General features: G+C 42.4%; 2 protein-coding genes and 1 pseudogene across 2 annotated transcripts in view; 2 read left to right on the top strand and 1 right to left on the bottom strand.

Annotated features, from left to right (window-relative positions):
* POLR3F (RNA polymerase III subunit F) overlaps positions 1–6936 on the top strand; it is a 17716-nt gene extending 10780 nt beyond the window's left edge. Inside the window, exons 6-9 of the mRNA XM_025399643.1 lie at positions 2384–2527; positions 2744–2851; positions 3966–4157; positions 6493–6936. Of these exons, the coding sequence (XP_025255428.1) occupies positions 2384–2527; positions 2744–2851; positions 3966–4157; positions 6493–6570 (522 nt within the window). The 3' untranslated portion in view covers positions 6571–6936. The remainder of the gene's footprint in view (positions 1–2383; positions 2528–2743; positions 2852–3965; positions 4158–6492) is intronic.
* Positions 6937–8617: 1681 nt separating this feature from the next.
* Positions 8618–9404, top strand: LOC112633198 (annotated as a pseudogene).
* Positions 9405–9787: 383 nt separating this feature from the next.
* Positions 9788–20451, bottom strand: RBBP9 (RB binding protein 9, serine hydrolase). Its single transcript, XM_025399644.1, has 5 exons — positions 20279–20451; positions 19064–19106; positions 17831–17936; positions 13652–13737; positions 9788–13249 (listed from the first exon to the last, which is right to left on the bottom strand). The coding sequence occupies exons 1-5, from the start codon at positions 20375–20377 to the stop codon at positions 13023–13025; spliced, it is 561 nt and encodes a 186-aa protein (XP_025255429.1). The 5' UTR covers positions 20378–20451; the 3' UTR covers positions 9788–13022.
* Between the last annotated feature and the right edge of the window lie 400 nt (positions 20452–20851).

Genomic DNA, 20851 nt, shown 5'->3' on the forward strand with positions numbered 1-20851 from the left:
CAAAAAAAAAAAAAAAAAAAAAAAAAAAAAAAGAAGCCAGTCCAAAAAGGCTACATACTATATGATTACAACTATATGACATACTGGAAAAGCAAAACTATACAGACTAAAAAGATCAGGGGTGAGGGCAGGGATGGTAGGGAAAGTTGAATAGGTGAAGCATGAGAAATATTTTTCGGGTGGTGAAATTATTTTGTATGACAGAAGCATTAACCAAATTAACCCAAGCTTTGCTGTCCAAAGTTTTTATTAGGGTTTCATTATACAGGCATGATTGATTGAATTATTGCTCATGTGAGTGAATTCAATCTCCAGCTCCTCTCCCCTCCCAAGAGATTGGACTGATGTCATGTGGCCCAAAGCCCCAACCCTCTAATCATGTGGTTGGTCTTTCCAGCATGGACACCTCCTATCCTGAAACGATTTAGGGTACCATCAGGAGTCACTTTGTTAGCATAAACCCAGGTGTGATCTAAGGGATTCACCATGAATAACAAGGCCTATTGGGAAATTCCAAAGATGTAGAAGTTACTTCCTAGAAAAAAAGACATAGTCTAGCCAAATTTTTTTTTTTTTTTTTTTTTTTTTTTGAAACATGGTCTGGCTCTGTCACCCAGACTGGAGTGCGGTAGCATGATCATAGGTCACTGCAGCATCAACCTTCTGGGCTTAAGCCATCCTCCCACCACAGCCTTCCAAATAGCTGGGACTATAGGCACATGCCACCATGCTCAGCTAATTTTTGTATTTTTGTAGAGACAGCGTTTTACTATGTTGTCCAGGCCTGTCTTGAACTCCTAGACTTAAATATCTACTCACCTCAGACTCCCAAAGCGCTGGGATTACAGGCATAAGCCACCATGCCTGGCCCAAATTCTTCATGTTTACACCCCAGTGAAATTTGGGTTCCTCAATGTTGGAGTGAGCAGTTACAGACAAACAAAGGAAGTTAGAATGATCCATGTAGCAATGGATTAGACTTGAAAACATCAGTATGGACTCTTGTATAATTTAATATAAATAATATAGATGGTTAATTTAGAAATATTGAGGATAGCTATATGTATATATACAAAGGTTAATATGCACACATAAGTCTTGTGCTGCCAACTGAGAAGGCCTAGAAGTGATGACATCCCGATGGCAATGAACACATCTAGTGCCCAAGTCTTGGTTTCTAATACTATCATGCAATAAAATGAACATACTGAAAATGCTCCTGACGCTGGGCACGGTGGTTCATGCCTGTAATGCCAGCACTTTGGGAGGCCAACGCAGGTGGATCACCTGAAGTCAGGAATGAGACCAGCTTGGCCAACATGGTGAAACCCCATTTCTACTAAAAATACAAAAAATTGGCTGGGCATGGTGATGAGTGCCTGTAATCCCAGCTACTCGGGAGGCTGAGACAGGAGAATCGCTTGAACCTGGCTGCAGCCTGGGCAATGACAGCAAAGCTCTGTCTCAAAAAAAAAAAAGTAAATGCTCTTGACATCTTGTAGTGCTAGAAAGAAAGAAAGTGCTAAAATAGCTGGACACGGTGGCTCACACCTGTAATCCCAGCACTTTGGGAGGCCGAGGCAGGAGGATCACGAGGTCAAGAGATCGAGACCATCCTGGCCAACATGGTAAAACCCCGTCTCTACTAAAAATACAAAAATCAGCTGGGCGTGGTGGCGCGTGCATGTAATCCCAGCTACTTGGGAGGCTGAGGCAGGAGAATCACTCGAACCCAGGAAGCAGAGGTTGCAGTGAATGGAGATTGCACTACTGCACTCCAGCCTGGGCGACAGAGCAAGACCCTGTCTCAAAAAAAGAAAGAAAGAAAGGGCTAAAATACACACACACACACACACACACACACACACACACACAATGATGGGAGCATATCAAAGGGATACAGGAACCAAGTGAAAAGCTTCCAATGCCCAAAGCATTCCAAAGCTTCCAATATGGGAATAACAGTGAAGTATTTGAATGTAACTCAAAGTATAAGATAAATACTCATGAGTCCATAGTGATAGAAATATGGTGTTTGAGAAAGTGTCACAACTAAAAGAAGCCTGGGAGAGATGACTAAATGTAGTATGATGTCCTGGATGGAATTCTGGAGCAGAAAAGGAACATCAGGACTAATGAAATCTGAATAAAGTACGGCATTTAGTTAGTAATGATTTATCAATATTAGTTCATTAATTGTGATAAGTGTACCACACTAATCCAAGACGTTAAAAATAGGGGAGACAGCGTGGAGCATATAGGAGCTCTGTGTACTATCTTTGCAATAATTCTGTACGTCTTAAACTGTTCCAAAATATAGGTGTTTTTCTTTTCGTTTTTGGAAATTGTTATAAATACCTGAACTGTGCGTGTTCTTTCCTAGGCCTCAAAAAAGAAGGTGTACATGCTCTATAACCTGCAGCCGGATCGGTCTGTGACTGGCGGAGCCTGGTATAGTGACCAGGATTTTGAATCTGAGTTTGTAGAGGTGCTGAACCAACAGTGTTTTAAATTCCTACAATCCAAGGTGAGGTATGATTGAGGAAACATCACCACAAACCCTCTTGTAAAAAGTTTTTCGTAGAGGATTTTAATCTATCATATTTTATAGGAATTAAAAACCTGAAATTGGTAATTTTTACTAAACTAAATATGTTCTGCTGTTGGTTTGACTCAGTATAAAGTGTATTCAGAAAACACACCAATATTCTTGCTTAGATTTCTTATGTTTCAATCCTTATAGGCAGAAACTGCACGAGAAAGCAAACAGAACCCAATGATACAAAGAAATAGTTCATTTGCCTCATCACATGAAGTGTGGAAATATATCTGTGAATTGGGAATCAGTAAGGTCAGAACTGAATTTCATCTTATTTTTTAAAACTTATTCTTCATCACATACAATGTATTCCAAACATGTATTTGACCCAGCCTGTTTTTTGGGGGATGATAGCTACGAACATTCTGCAGAATCCACTTTGGGAAAATACTGTCCTGTATCTTAAGCAAAGGCAGTCACTACCATTGGGCATTGTCTGAACTGACACTAAGCTTGGGACACTGATGCTTTTTAAATTTTTTTTGGAAATAGGGTCTCATTTTGTTGCCCAGGCTGGTTTTGAACTACTGGACTCAAAGTGATCCTCCTGCGTTGACCTCCCAAAGTGCCACTGTACCCTAGCCTTTTGAAATTCTTTTTTTAAGGACACGGATGCTTTTCACAGTGAAGAAATCAAAGTGACCATTTTGGACGTTTCATTTTAATTTCCTGGGCCTCAGATTTCTCATTTATAAAAACTAGGAACTTGGACTATTTGATGTTTAGAGTGCCTTTCTGCTCAAGCATTTTATAAATCTCCAATAAATTCCTGCTAAAGAAATGCTACTTTTTTATAAGATTTCTAGATTTTACCTAGGAAGTAAAAATACCAGAAAGTGTCAAACTCAGCATGCGCTTAGAGTTCTGTCCCTGGCATTTCAGTGGTTTGTGCTAACTTGGACTATTGTTCCTCCTCTTTGTGCTTCAAATTACTCCACCCCAGCATAATGTTTCTCCCATTTCCCAGAAGAATTATGACCCTTTACTGTTTTATTTATTTATTTGAGATGGAGTTTGGCTCTTGTTGCCCAGGCTGGAGTGCAGTGGTGCAATCTCAGCTCACTGCAACCTCCGCCTCCCATGTTCAAGCCATTCTCTTGCCTCAGCCTCCCGAGTAGTTGGGATTACAAATGCCCGCCACCACACCTAGCTAATTTTTGTATTTTTAGTAAAGATGGGGTTTTGCCATGTTGGCTAGGCTGGTCTCGAACTCTTGACCTCAGGTGATCCACCTGCCTTGGCCTCCCAAAGTGCTGGGATTACAGGCGTGAGCCACCGCGCCCAGCAACCGTTTACTGTTTTAACACCCTCCAAGTGGATATCTCCCTGTCCTATTTGTGTCCTTTCTGATGTATGCCTTTTTTAGGTAGAGTTATCCATGGAGGACATTGAAACCATCCTGAATACACTCATTTATGATGGAAAAGTGGAGATGACGATCATCGCTGCAAAAGAAGGCACAGTTGGCAGTGTAGACGGACACATGAAACTGTACAGGGCAGTCAGTCCAATCATCCCTCCCACGGGTTTGGTCCGGGCACCCTGTGGACTCTGCCCGGTGAGTTACAGTGGCTTCACTTTACACTTGACTGCCCCTGGGTGCAAGTGCCACATTAAGAAACAGAGCAGGCCGGGCGTGGTGGCTCAAGCCTGTAATCCCAGCACTTTGGGAGGCCGAGACTGGCGGATCACGAGGTCAGGAGATCGAGACCATCTTGGCTAACACGGTGAAACCCCGTCTCTACTAAAAAATACAAAAAACTAGCTGGGCGAGGTGGCGGGCGCCTATGGTCCCTGCTACTCAGGAGGCTGAGGCAGGAGAATGGCGTGAACCCGGGAGGCGGAGCTTGCAGTGAGCTGAGATCCAGCCACTGCACTCCAGCCTGGGCGACAGAGTGAGACTCTGTCTCAAAAAAAAAAAAAAAAAAGAAAAGAAACAAAGCAAGCACACCCCAGTTTTCTCAGACTCTTAGGGTTGACCAAGAGCTATTCAAACCTCCATGAAACCTTGATGAACAGACCTTTAATGAACAAATCATTGCTTTACATTCTTTTTTTTTTTTTTTTTTTGAGATGGAGTCTTACTCTATCGCCTAGGCTGCAGTGCAGTGGCACGATCTTGACTCACTGCAACCTCCACCTCCCAGGTTCAAGCGACTCTCCTGCCTCAGCCTCCCGAGTACCTGGGATTACAGGCACCCGCCACCATGCCCAACTAATTTTTTGTATTTTTAGCAGAGATGGGGTTTCACCATATTGGCCAGACTGGTTTTGAACTCCTGACCTCAGGTGATCCCCTCGGCCTCCCAAAGTGCTGAGATTACAGGCATGTGCCACCACATCCAGCCTCCTGCTTTACATTCTTTCTTGGAATAACCACATTAAGGATATTTGCGTTTTCTGCTCTTGGCCTTGAAATGGACACTTTTTGATGAGGGCTAATCATTTCACCTAAACAGGGCAGAAAATGAGATTTGTTGAGAACCTACCTTGGGCCAGGTGTGTCCTTGATGATTTCCATAGGTGGTCTCATTTAATCCTCCTTACCTTCTTGAAGCTCGTGGTGTTATTTCCCCTTAAAAGTGAGGGAGCTTAGGCTTAGGAAGACCTAGGGGCCTATAGCTTAGAAGTAACCGGGATTCAAACCCAGAGTTCATGTCTTTCCCCTGCAGCATGCCCCAGCACTCCTCCTTCATTCGTTCCCAAATTTTATAAGTGCCAGCTCTATGCTCTAGTCACTAAGGATCCAAGAGAAAGTACGAGACACTGTCCCAGTCCTCATGGCATTTATAGTCATGAGCCTGTGTGTGTTTTATTTCATTATATCAGCCTTTGTCTATATGCCTAAGCTCTCTATGCCCTGGTTTCAATCTGTAGACAAAAGGCTAACATATTAGGAATTCTATTTTGCACCCTTCACAAAAAGGTAGCTAAACATGAAACATTCGGTTAATCAAAATCAAGTCATTCATATGTATAGGTCTCCCTGCCTGTTTTCCTGTGTTACCTGGTGATGACCTTTTGCCCAGCAGACAGGTGAGCAAGGTCATCTTAATGCCACAGTAAAAGGCCTCTCTACTACTCCTAACTTAATGATGACAAAGCGGGCCCTATTATAGTATGCTCTTTTTTTTTGTTTTGTTTTTGTTTTTGTTTTTGTTTTGCAGAGATGGAGTCTTGCTCTGTCACCCAAGCTGGAGTGCAGTGGCGTGATCTTGGCTCACTACAACCTCCGCCTCCCGGGTTCAAGCAGTTCTCCTGCCTCACCCTCCCGACTAGCTGGGATTACAGGCGCCTGCCACCACGCTTAGCTAATTTTTGTATTCTTAGTAGATACTGATGGGGTTTCACCATGTTGGCCAGGATGCTCTCGATCTCTTGACCTTGTGATCTGCCCACCTTGGACTCCCAATGTACTGGAATTACAGGTGTGAGCCACCATGCCCGGCCATAGTGTGTTCTTAAATACAGTCTTAATCCCTTTCAGTTTGAAAGTTTTGTTTTTGCCAGGCGCGGTGGCTCAAGCCTGTAATCCTAGCACTTTGGGAGGCTGAGACAGGCGGATCACGAGGTCAGGAGATCGAGACCATCCTGGCTAACACGGTGAAAACCCGTCTCTACTAAAAAATACAAAAAAAAGCTAGCTGGGTGAGGTGGCGGGCACCTGTAGTCCCAGCTACTTGGGAGGCTGAGGCAGGAGAATGGCGTAAACCCGGGAGGCGGAGCTTGCAGTGAGCTGAGATTCGGCCACTGCACTCCAGCCTGGGTGACAGAGCGAGACTCCGTCTCAAAAAAAAAAGAAAGTTTTGTTTTTAATCTTGCTTTAAATAAGTGGTTGGGTCTTAGATATTTTAAAACTTTAATTTGAATATAATTTTTTTTCTTTTTTAAAGGTTTTTGATGACTGCCATGAAGGTGGTGAGATTTCACCATCTAACTGTATTTACATGACAGAGTGGCTCGAATTTTAATAGAGAGCTATGAACTTAATGGACATTTTGCAAATGAAGTTACTTTGGGAGCAGATAATTTAATTCATGATGGAACATCAAATCTCCTTGAAAGCAAACTTCATAATAATGGATATAGACTTGCTGCTATGAAAACATATTTTTTTATTTATGAAGACTAAATTTATATTAGTAAAATAGCCAGTAGAATATGAAAGAAATAAGGTTAGTAGTGAAATTCATTCTTCAAGATATAAAACACTTTGAAACTCCGGAGGACCACATCTTTCAAGACTCCTGATGGGCCAAGGAAAAAGATGCTAACATACCCATATTTACCAAGTACTATGATAAGGGCTAGAGTATAAAAATGTTCTTTTTAAAGTTGTTTATTAAGTTCTTCATTGGAAGTTTTTTTCATATCTGGTTCACTACCGCCATTTCTGTTTTCTGCTTTCTCAGTGGTTTCATTGAAAAGAAATTAGAAGTGGTTAAAGGCAGGAATAGCAAAGGAGTGTATGCAAACTTGGGGTATGACTGGGGGAGAGTGGAACATGCCTGTTCCACACACTATTCCTTTTTATATCAGAAATGTTCTTTTAGGAGACTATGCTACCATACTTACTTCAAACCCAATGACTACTGTCAAGGATATATTTACAGTACATAAATATATCATTTTCATCCTAAAGAGAATATTTTCACTGTTCCTTCTTTCTTAAAGTCTTATGTTTCACTCTGTAACTCAAATGTATTCTTTCAGCCGGGCGCGGTGGCTCAAGCCTGTAATCCCAGCACTTTGGGAGGCTGAGACGGGCGGATCACAAGGTCAGGAGATCGAGACCATCCTGGCTAACACGGTGAAACCCCGTCTCTACTAAAAAATACAAAAAACTAGCTGGGCGAGGTGGCGGGCGCCTGTGGTCCCAGCTACTCCGGAGGCTGAGGCAGGAGAATGGCGTAAACCCGGGAGGCGGAGCTTGCAGTGAGCTGAGATCCGGCCACTGCACTCCAGCCTGGGCGACAGAGCCAGACTCAGTCTCAAAAAAAAAAAAAAAAAAAAAAATGTATTCTTTCTTAGAATTTACCCTAGATTCTTATTTAATGTCTTCAGTAGACTGAATGTTGTGTGCCCCCAAAATTCTAATGTTGAAATCTCATTTCCAATGTGATAGTATTTGGAGGTGAGGCCTTTGGGAAGTGATAGGTCAGGAGAGTAAGAGCCCTCATGAATGGGATTAGTGCCCTTATAAAAAGAGACCCAGAGAGCTCCATCACCCCTTCTGCCACGTGAAATGGAGAAGACAGCCATCTACAAATGAGGAAGTGGGTCCTCACCAGAAAACAAATCTGTAAGCACCTTGATCTTGGACTTCCCAGCCTCCAGAATTATGAGAAATAAATTTCTATTGTTGATAAACCAGTCTATGGTATTCTGTTCTAGCATTAACTAAAACTAAAAATACTCCATGCCCTCCATTCACACTTTATTTTGAGGGAGGGGATAACATTCTTTTCTTATTCTGTTTTAGATTTATTTCCCTTCCTTACTCTGTTCTAAAAATCATGGTGAGATATGTCTAAGCAGAAAGCCGTAATTGTCCTCAGTTCTAATAGCACTTTCAGTTCCTATCGTCAGCCACATAGAAAAGACTAGGTTATTTGATGTATTGTTGCACAGAAGTTGATTGTAGGGCTTTTTAGAATTTTAGCTTCATATTTTCACTTTGTAGCTCCAGTTAGAAGTTTCTGTATCCAAGCCAAAAACATGGGACCCGATGGAAAGGAATTCAAGCTCTGCTAGTACTGACGGTTGGGTTCTAACACCAGTTTGGAGATGCTCTAAGTGGACATCAGAAGAGTTATTTTAAGATAAATGGTATCAGTAAAATAAAATTCAGCTCAGTAACCAATTTTTGTCCAATACATTCTTTGGCCAGCTCTACAAATTAGCATTTGATGACACTAGCTCTTTGTAACAAAAATTATTTCAAGTATTGGATATATATACCTATATAAGATATATAGCCTTTTGGCCAGAACTCCCATCTTCCAGTAATTCGCCAAAATGACGAACACAAAGGGAAAGAGGAGTGGCACCCACTATATGTTCTCTAGGACTTTTAGAAAACACGCAGTTGTTCCTTTGGCCATGTATATGCAAATCTATAAGAAAGGTGATATTGAAGACATCAAAGGAATGGGTACTGTTCAAAAAGGAATGCCCCACAGGTATTACCATGGCAAAACTGGAAGAGTCTACAATGTTCGCCAGCATGCTGTTCGCAGTATTGTAAACAAGGGCAAGATTCTTGCCAAGAGAATGCGCGTATTGAGCACATTAAGCACTCTAAGAGCCGAGATAGCTTCCTGAAACGCGTGAAGGAAAATGATCAGAAAAAGAAAGAAGCCCAAGAGAAAGATATCTGGGTTCGCCGGCCACGGTGGCTCATGCCTGTAGTCCCAGCACTTTGGGAGGCTGAGGCAGGCGGATCATGAGGTCAGGAGATGGAGACCATCCTGGCCAACATGGTGAAAACCTGTCTCTACTAAAAATACAAAAATTATCTGGGCATGGTGGCATGCGCCTGTAGTCCCAACTACTCAAGAGGCTGAGGCAGGAGAATCGCTTGAACCCGGGAGGCAGAGGTTGCAGTAAGCTGAGATCACACCCCTGCACTCCAGCCTGGTGACAGAGCAAGACTCCGTCTCCAGAAAAAAATAGAAAGTTACCTGGGTTCAACTGAAGCGCCAGCCTGCTCCACCCGGAGAAGCACACTTTGTGAGAACCAATGGGAAGGAACCTGAGCTGCTGGAACCTATTCCCTATGAATTCATGGCATAATAGGTGTTAATAAAAGACCTCTGGACTATAAAAAATATATATATACACATACATATATATACATACATACATATATATATACACATACATATATATATATGAAGGATTTGGGAACCTGGAACTACAGAGGGTTTCTCTTCTACCCTCAGTGACAGTTGGAATGGTAAGAACAATGTCTCTCCTTCCTGGGACTTGGCCTATCAAAAAGGCACTAGTTTTTGTAGTAAGAAAAATGAACTTGGAAGAGAGCTAGAAATGAGAAGAAACCAGCTTATGTTTTAAATATAGGCTTTGTCTTATGTCTCTATAGCTAAAGATTGATTTTTAGAGCTTAACATTCAATGGGTAAAACAAAAGTATTCCTTACCTCACCAACAAAGAGAACCTTCAAACTTTTTTCCCATGGCATGTTTTTAATTCTGAAAATTAGGAGATAAGAGACTATTAAAAAATACAGCACCTCTGATGAATAGTTAAATGGATCACTTATCCTACAGGGATAAACTGTAACCAAAACTAATTGTGGGGCTCTAGACTCCTGACAGCACCAAAAACTCAAGTTGCATATGAAGTCCTAATACTTACAGTTGATTTCCATTCAGTATTCAGTAGTTTGCTCACCTGAGAATAGATACTCCCCAGAGTGTACAGAGGCCCCTGTATATTCAATGGTGACCACAAAGAATCAAACAGAAACCATGCCAGTCCATGACTCTATGACAGGTTTTTAATGAATAGTTTGTGTGGATTTTCCCATGAAACACCCTTGATCTTAGTTGGGTGATTTAGTAAATTGTATAGACATATGATGTTGGTGGTGATCAGCTAAGCAATACAGAAATAGCCAAACAGAAGTCATTTCAAATTAAGTCACTTGTACTTTGAACTATTACTCAGTATTGGATGGTAGATGAGGGGAAAATACAAAATATGTGTCCTAGACCAATGCTGTCCAATAGAGCTTTCTATAATGACAGAAATAGCCTATATCGGCTGTCAGTAAGGTAACCAATAGCCCGCAGTGGCTGCTGAGTACTTGAAATACGGCTATTTTGACTGAACTGAATTTTCAATTTTACAGCTAGCTGTGGTTACTGGTTATATTTGGCAGCAAAGATCAACAATCCTATAGGTCTATCTTAAGATTACTTTTATAGGAATGAAGAGTATCAGAATTATTTCTCAATTACATATATTTAGTTTTCATTTCTACAGAGAGGTCAACAAAGTTTTGTGAACTAAATTGTGTAAGTTTGTTTTTTTACGAAAGGACTTCACAGAGAACAAGACAAAGAGTAAGAAACACAACAGCAAATTTCCAAAAAATTCAAGTAGAATCAAACTTTGACTACAGATTTGGTCAAATTCGTGCTAAACAGCCTCTTTAACAACATCATTATTCAACTGACTTATATAATTTGCTTTTTAGTAGTCAAATACATTGTTTTAAATCTTAATTATTTTTTATTATAAAATACATGTTTAGTGTAACAAATTCAAATAATCTCTTAGGAGGATAAAGTAAAATAAGGGGCCAGGCATGGTGGCTCATGCCTGTGATCCCAGCACTTCGGGCGGCCAAGGTGGGTGGATAACCTGAGGCCAGGAGTTCGAGACCAGCCTAGCCAACATGGTGAAACCCCATCTCTACTAAAAATACAAAAATTAGCCAGGCGTGGTGGCGCATGCCTTTAGTTCATGCTACTTGGGAGGCTGAGACGTGAGAATCACTTGAACCCGGGAGGCGGAGGTTAGAGAGAGCTGAGATTTGTGCCACTGAACTCCAGCCTGGGTGACAGAGCAAGACACTGTCTCAAAAAAATAAATAAATAAATAAGAAGAAGGACGTCCACCACATTGTACCTACCAAAATGCCCATTCCCCAAAGATGACTGCTGTTAAACAATTAGGGTACCTTTCCTGATTTTTTTTTTTTTTTTTTTGTCTAAGCACATTTAAAAACCAAGACTTTTGGTTTTAAGTGATAGCTCTCAATCTCCTTTAGGCATGAAGTATAGGAAATTATATTTCTGCAGCAAACTCAGGCTCTGGAACATCAAGTGTGGATTCACTGGAAATTATTTGAAGTAACACTTAGAGATCATAATAGCCAAAAAATGGTGGGAAATGAAAAAGGGTAGGTTTCTTTATTTAAATTTTTTTTTTTTTTTTAAGAGACAGGTTCTTTGCTCCATCACCCAGGATGGAGTACAGTGACGGGATCGTAGCTCACGGAAGGCTCAAACTCCTGGGCTCAAGCAATCCTGCCTCAGCCTCCCAAGTAGCTAGGACTAGAGGTGTGCACCACCATGCCCAGCTAATTTTTAAATATTTTGTAGAGATGGGGTTTTGCTATGTGCCCTGGCTGGCCTCAAACATCTGGCCTCAAGCAATACACCCACCTCAGCCTCCCACAGTGCTGGGATTACAGGCATGAGCCACCACACCCAGCCAAATAAAAGGCTTTTTGAGGAAGTATGATCAGAAGAAAATGGAATGTGCTTGAAAGAGCTCTACAGGGCCACGGAAGTTCTGTTCTCCATAGAACAGAACGTGAAGTATGGACAGGTTCTTTTTAAAAACACTTGACTTTGGAACAAAATCCAAATTGTCCCCATGATTTCGTCCTTTGACATTATGTTCATTTTGGTTATCTTAGTCTTTTCTCAGACTTCACAGATAATTATCTAAAAGCCCCTGGCTAAGTTAATGCTTATGACTGTGGTCACAAATGGATGGCTTGGATTTTATTTATCTTGCAGTGTTTGCAAATGTTTTGATGTATACTCTTATTGCCAACTTACATACTCATATGTATATGGATTGTATGTGTATGTGTGTGTATGTATATATATATAGTCCCCAAATTTAAAGACCATAATTTGGACATTTTTTTCCACACAAAAAATCAGAAAATTGGTAACACTCTGCCCCATTTCCACATGGCAACAATTTAGACAGGCCATGAGCTCTCCACACAGCCCTGATCCCACCACTCCTGTCTCAAACAAATCTAGTCAGTTGTACATATATTATGTATGTATATTGCTGTGCTTCTCCTTCCTTCCTGACTCTGGAAGACTCCTGTCTCAGTCTCTCTCAACATGTCTGAAGGACTCAGGGACAAGTGTCAGAGGTGAAGGCCCTAGTCTGGGTTTAATGTCTGGGGCCAGCTTGAAACAGCAGCTAGTATTTTGAGCTCTAAGCTAACACTCTGGACTTTCAGTCATGTTTTCTTTCCCCAATGAAACGGAAATTTTGATTTCAAAGAGGCAAAGTGTGTGACGCCTGCAACATACATAAAACCTGTTTCGTTTTACTCAGGAGTGGGAATCAGGAAACCTGGGTGCTGTTTCTGACTTACTTTGGTTAGAGAAGGGCAGTTAAGCTGTCCTTACATGTCTTACCAAATGAGGAAAATACTGTGGTAGCTCATAGCAATTTGGGAGTTTTAGAGTCTGTGGAAAATGGAAATGCTATTTGTAACTTAGATTGAACGTTGAAACTTGTGTTTGTTTTTCAGGCACTTTTGGAACTTAACTGGATGTTTTATGTGTCTAGTAATCGGCTGATAGTAGATATTATTCTACCCCTATATTGGGATGCGAAATAGCAGAAATCATACAGTCTATGCTGGTACTTTCAGCAAAGACTTTACCACAGTAATCAGTTCATGAAACTCTGTGTTCTGAAAGTGGCCACGGTCAGAGAATTTGTGCAATTTGGTTTCCAACCTATCGGCCACTTCTTGTTGTTCCTTCCAGGGAAGGAATGGGTCGTCAGTGGAGCCAAACTGCACAATGTAAGGGCAGTTGGCCTTGATCTTCTCCCACTGCCAGGGGCGGGTGAAGTATCCTATGGGGAAAAAAAAACAGTCTTTCAGTGCCCATGGATAATCTCCCTCTAGATATTCTAAAATACCCACTGGCGACCCACATAGAGACACAAAGGAGCAGAGCCTACGTGTGAGTTAGCAGTAATTCTTTTGTTTTCAAATCTGTAGGGCTTGATACCACAGTTACTCATGAAGAGGTGGTACATGGTTCAACTAAAACCAGGCCTCTACCGTTCAATTCTAGACTTACGGCTTGGGAAGAAATCAAAGTGTGAACTTATATCCAAAGATAGGTGGTAAATCTTTCTCCTATGCTATTAGAATGTTTTGGCATATCTGAAAGACAGCACTGTTTTTACGACCTGAACAGACAGCCCCATGTCTAGAGAGGGCTTTGCTCAGATTTCTACCTTTGGACTTACCACTTGCACGCTCATTTTCATCCCCCAAGTCTGATGTGTACGCAGACACTAATACAATAGCATATACTCGATGTGTTTCTGCATACCTGGAGAAAGAAAAAGGATGTCAGCTAATATAAATGTTACCTCTGATCACCAAAAAGTCAATAAACTGGCCGGGCGCGGTGGCTCAAGCCTGTAATCCCAACACTTTGGGAGGCCGAGACGGGCGGATCACGAGGTCAGGAGATCGAGACCATCCTGGCTAACACGGTGAAACCCCGTCTCTACTAAAAAAGACAAAAAAAAAACTAGCCGGGCGAGGTGGCGGGCGCCTGTAGTCCCAGCTATTCGGGAGGCTGAGGCAGGAGAATGGCGTAAACCTGGGAGGCGGAGCTTGCAGTGAGCTGAGATCCGGCCACTGCACTCCAGCCTGGGCGACAGAGCAAGACTCTGTCTCAATAAAAAAAAAAAAAAAGTCAATAAACTACTTAAAAACTCATTTGTGGTAGCCTACAGAAAGCATGTGCTATCTGCTGTTGAGGTTGATGTGAAAAATAGCAAGGAAACTGCAGAACTACAGGCCCAACCCTGGCTACTGGATGAGCTTCTACTCATTTTTCTTTCCTTTTTTTTTTTTTCTGAGACAGAGTCTCACTCTATCACCCAGGCTGGAGTGCAGTGGCACAATCTTGACTCACTGCAACCTCCACCTCCTGGGTTCAAACGATTCTCCTGTTTTAGCCTCCTGGGTAGCTGGGATTACAGGCATGCACCACCATGCCCAGCTAAGTTTGTATTTTTAGTAGAGACAGGGTTTCACCATGTTGGCCAGGCTGGTCTTGAACTCCTGACCTCAAATAATCTGCCCACCCCGGCCTCCTAAAGTGCTGGGATTACAGGTGTGAGCCACCGCGCCCAGCCCCTACTCATTTTTCAAGGTAGTTCAAACTTGTGCAAACCTTTCCCAATAAACAAAAAATGTGTAATCCACCCATGTTTAGTATGCTTCAGTGTCACTTGGTTGGTGAACATGCAGATTCTCAGGCTCAGACCCAGAGCCTCTGATTCAGAAAGCTGAGATTAAGGCCTAGAATCTGCATTTTAAGGCATGATCCCTCCTTCAACCCAGATGACTCTAATGCAAGTGGTCTGTGAACTGTATTTTAAGAAACACTGTACAATACCAGAAATGTACCTTTGGTACCACACACTCCACATTGCCTTGTATTATTCATTTGTGTCGTCTTATGTAAATTTCTCTCAATAACTGTCAGCTCCTTAAGGGCAGGTATAAGTCCTATTGATCTTTGCGTTCCTGGTGCCCATTACAGTGCCTGGCAAGTAGACACCCAGCTAACGATTAGGTTGGTACAAAAGTCACTGCAGTTTTTGCCATTAAAAGTAAGCAGGAGACAGACAAGAAATAAACAGGATGTCAGATGCCATGCATAATCCTTGACTAGATCTAGGATTGATTAGGTCTAGGTGAAAAGTACTACAGATAATAAGATATAAAGAGGATAGGAGCAAGTAGAGTGAGGCTCCTTTATTGGTAAAAACCAGAATTATAGTATTTGCAGACAGCAGTATCCCTCAGCAAAGACTGGGATAAGGAAAGACACATAGTAGTAATAATTTCAAGAGACCTTTGTGCCAAGAAAGAGTTAGCATTGGTATTTTGTTCTTGGGCCTAAACTTTTTTCCCCATTTACTTTGAAAAATATCAAACCTATAGAAACGTTTAAAGAACAAGCACCTAGGCTGGGCATGGTGGCTCATGCCTGTAGTCCCGGCACTTTGGGAGGCCAAGGCAGGCAGATCACCTGAGGTCAGGAGTTCAAGACCACCCCGACCAATATGGTGAAGCCCCTCTCTACTAAAAATACAAAAATTAGCCAGGTGTGGTGGCAGGCACTTGTAGTCTCAGCCACTCGGGAGGCTGAGACAGGAGAATTGCTTGAACCTGGGAGGCAGAGGTTGCAGTGAGCCGATATTGTGCCACTGCACTCCAGCCTGGACAACAGAGCGAGGCTCTGTCTCAAAAAAAAAAAAGAAAAAAAAAAGAACAAGCACCACCGAGATTCATTAATTTTGTTACATTTCACCCTTACTTTAGCATGTATCTCTTGAGAAGGCCACTCCCTTAACCATGGTACCACTATTACACCCAATAAATTTCACACTGATACAGCAATATTATCTGTATTCATTTCCCCAACTGAACCAAAAACGTCCTTTAAAACATTCTAAAATCCTAGATCTAGTCAAGGATTATGCATTGCATTTTATTTTCATGGCTCTTCAGTCACTGTTAAATTTTTTCTTTTAAATGACATTAACATTGTTTAAGAGTTTAGGCCTGTCTTGTACATTATCCTCTAAATGGGATTGTCTGTTTCCTCCTAACTAGACTGAGGTAAACATTTCTGGCAAGGATACTACATAGGTGATGCTATGTCTTTCCCACACCATCACATCAGGGGACAATGATGCCAGTGTATTATTGGTGAGATTAAGTTTGATCATTTGCTTAAGGTGACATCCACGTGATCTCTCCATTGTAAAGGCACAACTTCCCTTTCATGATTACAGTCATCTGTAGGGTAGTCCTCTATGATTGTGTCAATAGGAAATTCTACAACCTTAACCCAATCGTTTTGGCATCCATTTTTCTCCTTGTCTCCCTTAACTTTAGAAGTCAATTCTTAGAAGGTTGCTAATAATCCTGCAGTGAGTTCAAGGATCTTTAAAAGCAGGCACATCTTTACTAATCAATGGCTTGAGAAAAATGCAGTTGGCTTGAGCTGGGACAGAATTCAATAATACAAGGAGCTCTTCGTTTTCCAGACAACCCCTGGCAGCATATAAACATCCTTACACTAGGAGTGTACCATAATTTTGTAGCTCCATCCTGAAATACTCTTGTAACTTTAATCAGTGTGGCTGAAAGGTTATGAAATTTGGCAAGATTCCCTGACATGCAATTCATGTGACATCCTAAGTGACTGCTTGGGACAAATAAAAACTATTATCCTTTGTCATTTTGCCTAGCAAATATGAAAGAAACTCAACCCTTATAGGCTAAACTTAGCTTAGTCAGCCAGCTAAGTCACTACCCACTAGGCCTTATAAGGCCAAAAGGGGAGATATAATATTCTTAATGAGCAGTAGGGATGTGCTCATGAACCTAAGGACCAGGGATTCGCAGGTGAGTGACACTGCAGACACAATCTACCATATGCCAGGCTCTCTTCTAGGCAATGGGGTTTCAGTGCCAGACTGAACAAAGCCCTGCTTTCCTGGAGTCTACATTCTATTGGCAGGAGACAGACAAGAAACAAACAGGATGTCAGATGATAAAAAGTGCTGCAGATAGACCGGGCGCGGTGGCTCACGCCTGTAATCCCAGCACTTTGGGAGGCCAAGGCGGGTGGATCATCTGAGGTCAGGAGTTCGAGACCAGCCTCAACATGGAGAAACCCCATCTCTACTAAAAATGCAAAATTAGCCAGGCATAGTGGTGAATGCCTGTAATCCCAGCTACTCAGGAAGCTGAGGCAGGAGAACTGCTTGAACCTGGGAGGCGGAGGTTGTGGTGAGTTGAGATGGCACCATTGCACTCCAGCCTGGGCAACAAGAGTGAAACTCCGTCTCAAAAAAAAAAAAAAAATGTGCTGCAGATAATAAGATATAAAAGGGATAGGAGCCAGCAGAGTGAGGAAGCCGTTTCACATGGAGTGATTAGAGAAGGCCTCACCTAAAGGGGACATTTGAGCACAGACTTCAAGGGGAATAGAAAGCCATGCTGATGTCTAGGGACAGAGGTCCCAGGTAGAAGAATGAGAGCAGGCTAAGATGTGTGTGTACTTAGCATGTTCTAGGAACCGCAATGAGGTCAGTAAACCTGGCTGGGAGGAGAGAAGGAGAGTCTGTAGAGACAGAATCAGAGCTGACTGATGGGAAGCCACTGGGGTTTGCAGCCACTTACGCTTTAAAAGGATCACTGCATCCCAATAAGAGCAGATTTTTTTTTTCAATCCACTAGCAAAACCAGGAAGGAATTAGGACAGATTATGTTACCACTTTAGAGGTCAGCACTGTTTCCTCTGCAATAGAAACTTAAGATATACACAAGGTATATCTCAAGCAAGCATGGCTGGAGCCCACAAAGGGGATACAGTTTAACAAAGATCGCACCTCATGGCTGCGATGGCCCCAGAACTGTGGCCGATAATGATGGTCTTCTCATCACAGTGCAGCTCTGTCTCCATGAAGGGCAGCCAGATGCTCTCTCGTGCTGTAACTTAAGGTTCGGGGTAAAGAAAAAGTCTGTCATTTGATAGTGGCAGTCTGAATCCAATGCTGCCCCACCTTTCTAACAGACGACTATTCAGCAATTCACAACTTTTAAAACTGCAGGACCACAGCAGGAGACAGGACTGTGTTAACAGAGCCAAAGGCTTACGTATTACTACTTGAAAGACCCAAGTCCACAGTTGTGACAAATAGTTTTTCTTTTCTCTCTCTCTCTCTTTTTTTTTTTTTTTTTGTTTACCATGTTCTTGTAAGAAAATACTAAGGAAATAATAAAATATAACTCTGAAATTTTAATGTAAACTTTCAAACTTAAAAAATAAAAAAGCTATTGGTCAGGTGCAGTGGCTCACACCTGTAATCCCAACACTTTGGGAGACCGAGGTGGACAGATCAGTTGAGGTCAGTAGTTCAAGAACAGCCTGACCAAATGGGGAAACCCCATTTCTGCTAAAAATACAAAAAAAAATTAGCCAGGCATGGTGGCGCGTGCCTGTAATCCCAGCTACTCGGGAGGCTGACTTGAACTCGGGAGGCAGGAAGAGTCACTTGAACCTAGGAAGCAGAGGTTGCAGTGAGTTGAGATCACGCCACAGCACTCCAGCCTGGGCAACAGAGCGAGACTCCATCTCAGAAAAAAAAAAAAAAAAAGCAAAAAAACTCTTGGAACATTCTAAAATTCACACACATTTATTCATTCTTTCCAAACAGGGGATTCCTGAGACAAGTCATAGGCATACCCAGAACAAAAGTAGCAATATGACATGTTTAAACATTAGGATCTCAAACACATGCTGTAAAGTTTTATACGTATGCCTCAAATGTAATACCCACAAATTCTGCCTGAAAATATTTGTAGACTTACAGAAGGGAAAGATCAAGTTGGTGCAAAGTTGAAAATTAAATTTTACCATGCCCAGGTGCTTTCCTGATCCTTACTAGAATTTTCTATGGCTTTTGGTTCACACCCTCCTCCCCAAGCTACTTGCCTTATTCTTTCTTAGGTATATAGGCATCTTTGGTTTCTCCACTACGATATTCTTGTTCTCTACCACAAACATGGTAATATCAAAACCCAACAAGATAAGGCTGTTTAAAAACAAGTTTAAAACTTACTTGGGTCAGGCATGTTTTTAGCCAAACACTGGAAACCAGGTATCTATGATATGAGGGGGGAGAAAAAGCTATAATAAAGAGCTTAATTACTACTAATACTTTGCTAAAAAGAAATGAGGCACCTGATATGATCGTTACCAATTCAGTATTAACTTGTGTTAAGAAATGAAGTAGGTTAAGTGACCATCCTTTCGCATCAACTCCATCTGTAGTTCTGTATCTAGGCAGCTCTGCTGACCTCTATAGAGAGACCTATATCTGCATTTGTACACCCATATTTGCCTCTACAGCCCTCCATCTATAGACAGGCATGAACAAATATGTTCTAGACAGACTGACTTGGAGCCAAATAGACCGTGGGCCAGGCAGTAGGTAAAACGTGGCATAGGAACGTGATACAGAAAGTTGGAGACAGCATCCTCTCAGAAGCTCCAGCCCTGAACTTTGGGGTTGTAGCTCTGACCAGGGTTTTCAGCCACAGCCCTGCAATCTACTCTGGAGGATGGCAACCCAGGGAGCCGACCCACCCCCTGGTTACAGAAGAGGGTTAAAAAATAAAAATCAAACGGCACAGGGCAGCCTACAGTAAGATGCCATTTTTATAAAGCTCACCAAGAAGCCAAATTGAACGGTCTATTGTTTAAAGGGTATATTCATAGGTTGAAAAGTACTTTAATTTTAAAAAGAGAAGCAGATGAAAAAACTTCAGGATGGCACGGGTCTGAGATGGGTAGACATACGGGTCGTTTGGAAGACGATGTCCCAGATTTTAGTTTAGTAATTCATTACATTATGCCTCATAATGTAGACGCATGTTACATATATCCTTTGTATATATTAAGTATAGCATATTTAATTTTTTTAAAGCTGAAGCGAGGAGCAGTGAAGATGTAAAATTATCTGGGAAGTCCCAAATCTGAACCAGCAGCAGATGCGGGGGGCGGGGCTCGGGGCTCAGCCTGGGTAGTTCAAAGAAGGGGGGTTCCTTCAACTCTAACGGCTGAGCCCTCAAAGAAGTCTTCCAGGCAGTTTTACCAACCAAAATTCGACCACTAGCTCTAGAGTTTAAGAGAAGGCAGCGGGGGAGAGGAAGGAAAACACACAGGGCTTTCCTGGAGGGGATTAGACGCATGTTCAAACTTCAGCTCTCAGTCCCCTCCCGCCGTCCCTCGCTGCAGGCTGACTTCACCGAGCAGCGAGGCATTGGGCGCTTACCTTCTCCAGCTCCTTTTTCACCCAGCCATACCAGCCGTGGGTGGTCACATCCCCGCCCCCGTTCCCGGGAACAATCACTGCCTTGCTAGGAGAAGCCATGAGTACAGCGAGGCCAGAGTCCCCTCAGCGCGGGACCAGCAGAGCCGAGTCCAGCCTGCACCGGCCGGGAGCCTGCGCCGCGGCATCCTGGGAGTTGTAGTTGTGGGGACCCGGGAGGCCGGGCTCTTTCCTCCTTGGCCTGCCTTCCGCTGCCTGCCTGCGTGGGGCAGCCAAGAACAGAGCCTGCGAGGTTCCCTCAATTGTAAAGCAAAGCACCGTTTACTTGCCTCTTACTAGTGCGCTCATGTTTTCCCCTTATTTAAGACAGGCTATGACATGCTTGAGGTGTGTTATTTCTTTGCTAGATTTACTGATATTTCTATAGGAAAGTTTGTTTTTGGTTTCAAACATGCAGAAAACCCATTTATAACTCGGGAACGCCTGAAATCCATACTATTTTTCCTTCTGATTTTAAAACAATTTTTAGTAGTCAGTATCAGCCCTGGTTGTTGTTTTTCATTGCTTTGAATGAAG

The sequence above is a fragment of the Theropithecus gelada genome, chromosome 10 (genome assembly GCF_003255815.1).
Source record: "Theropithecus gelada isolate Dixy chromosome 10, Tgel_1.0, whole genome shotgun sequence".
NCBI lineage: Eukaryota > Metazoa > Chordata > Mammalia > Primates > Cercopithecidae > Theropithecus > Theropithecus gelada.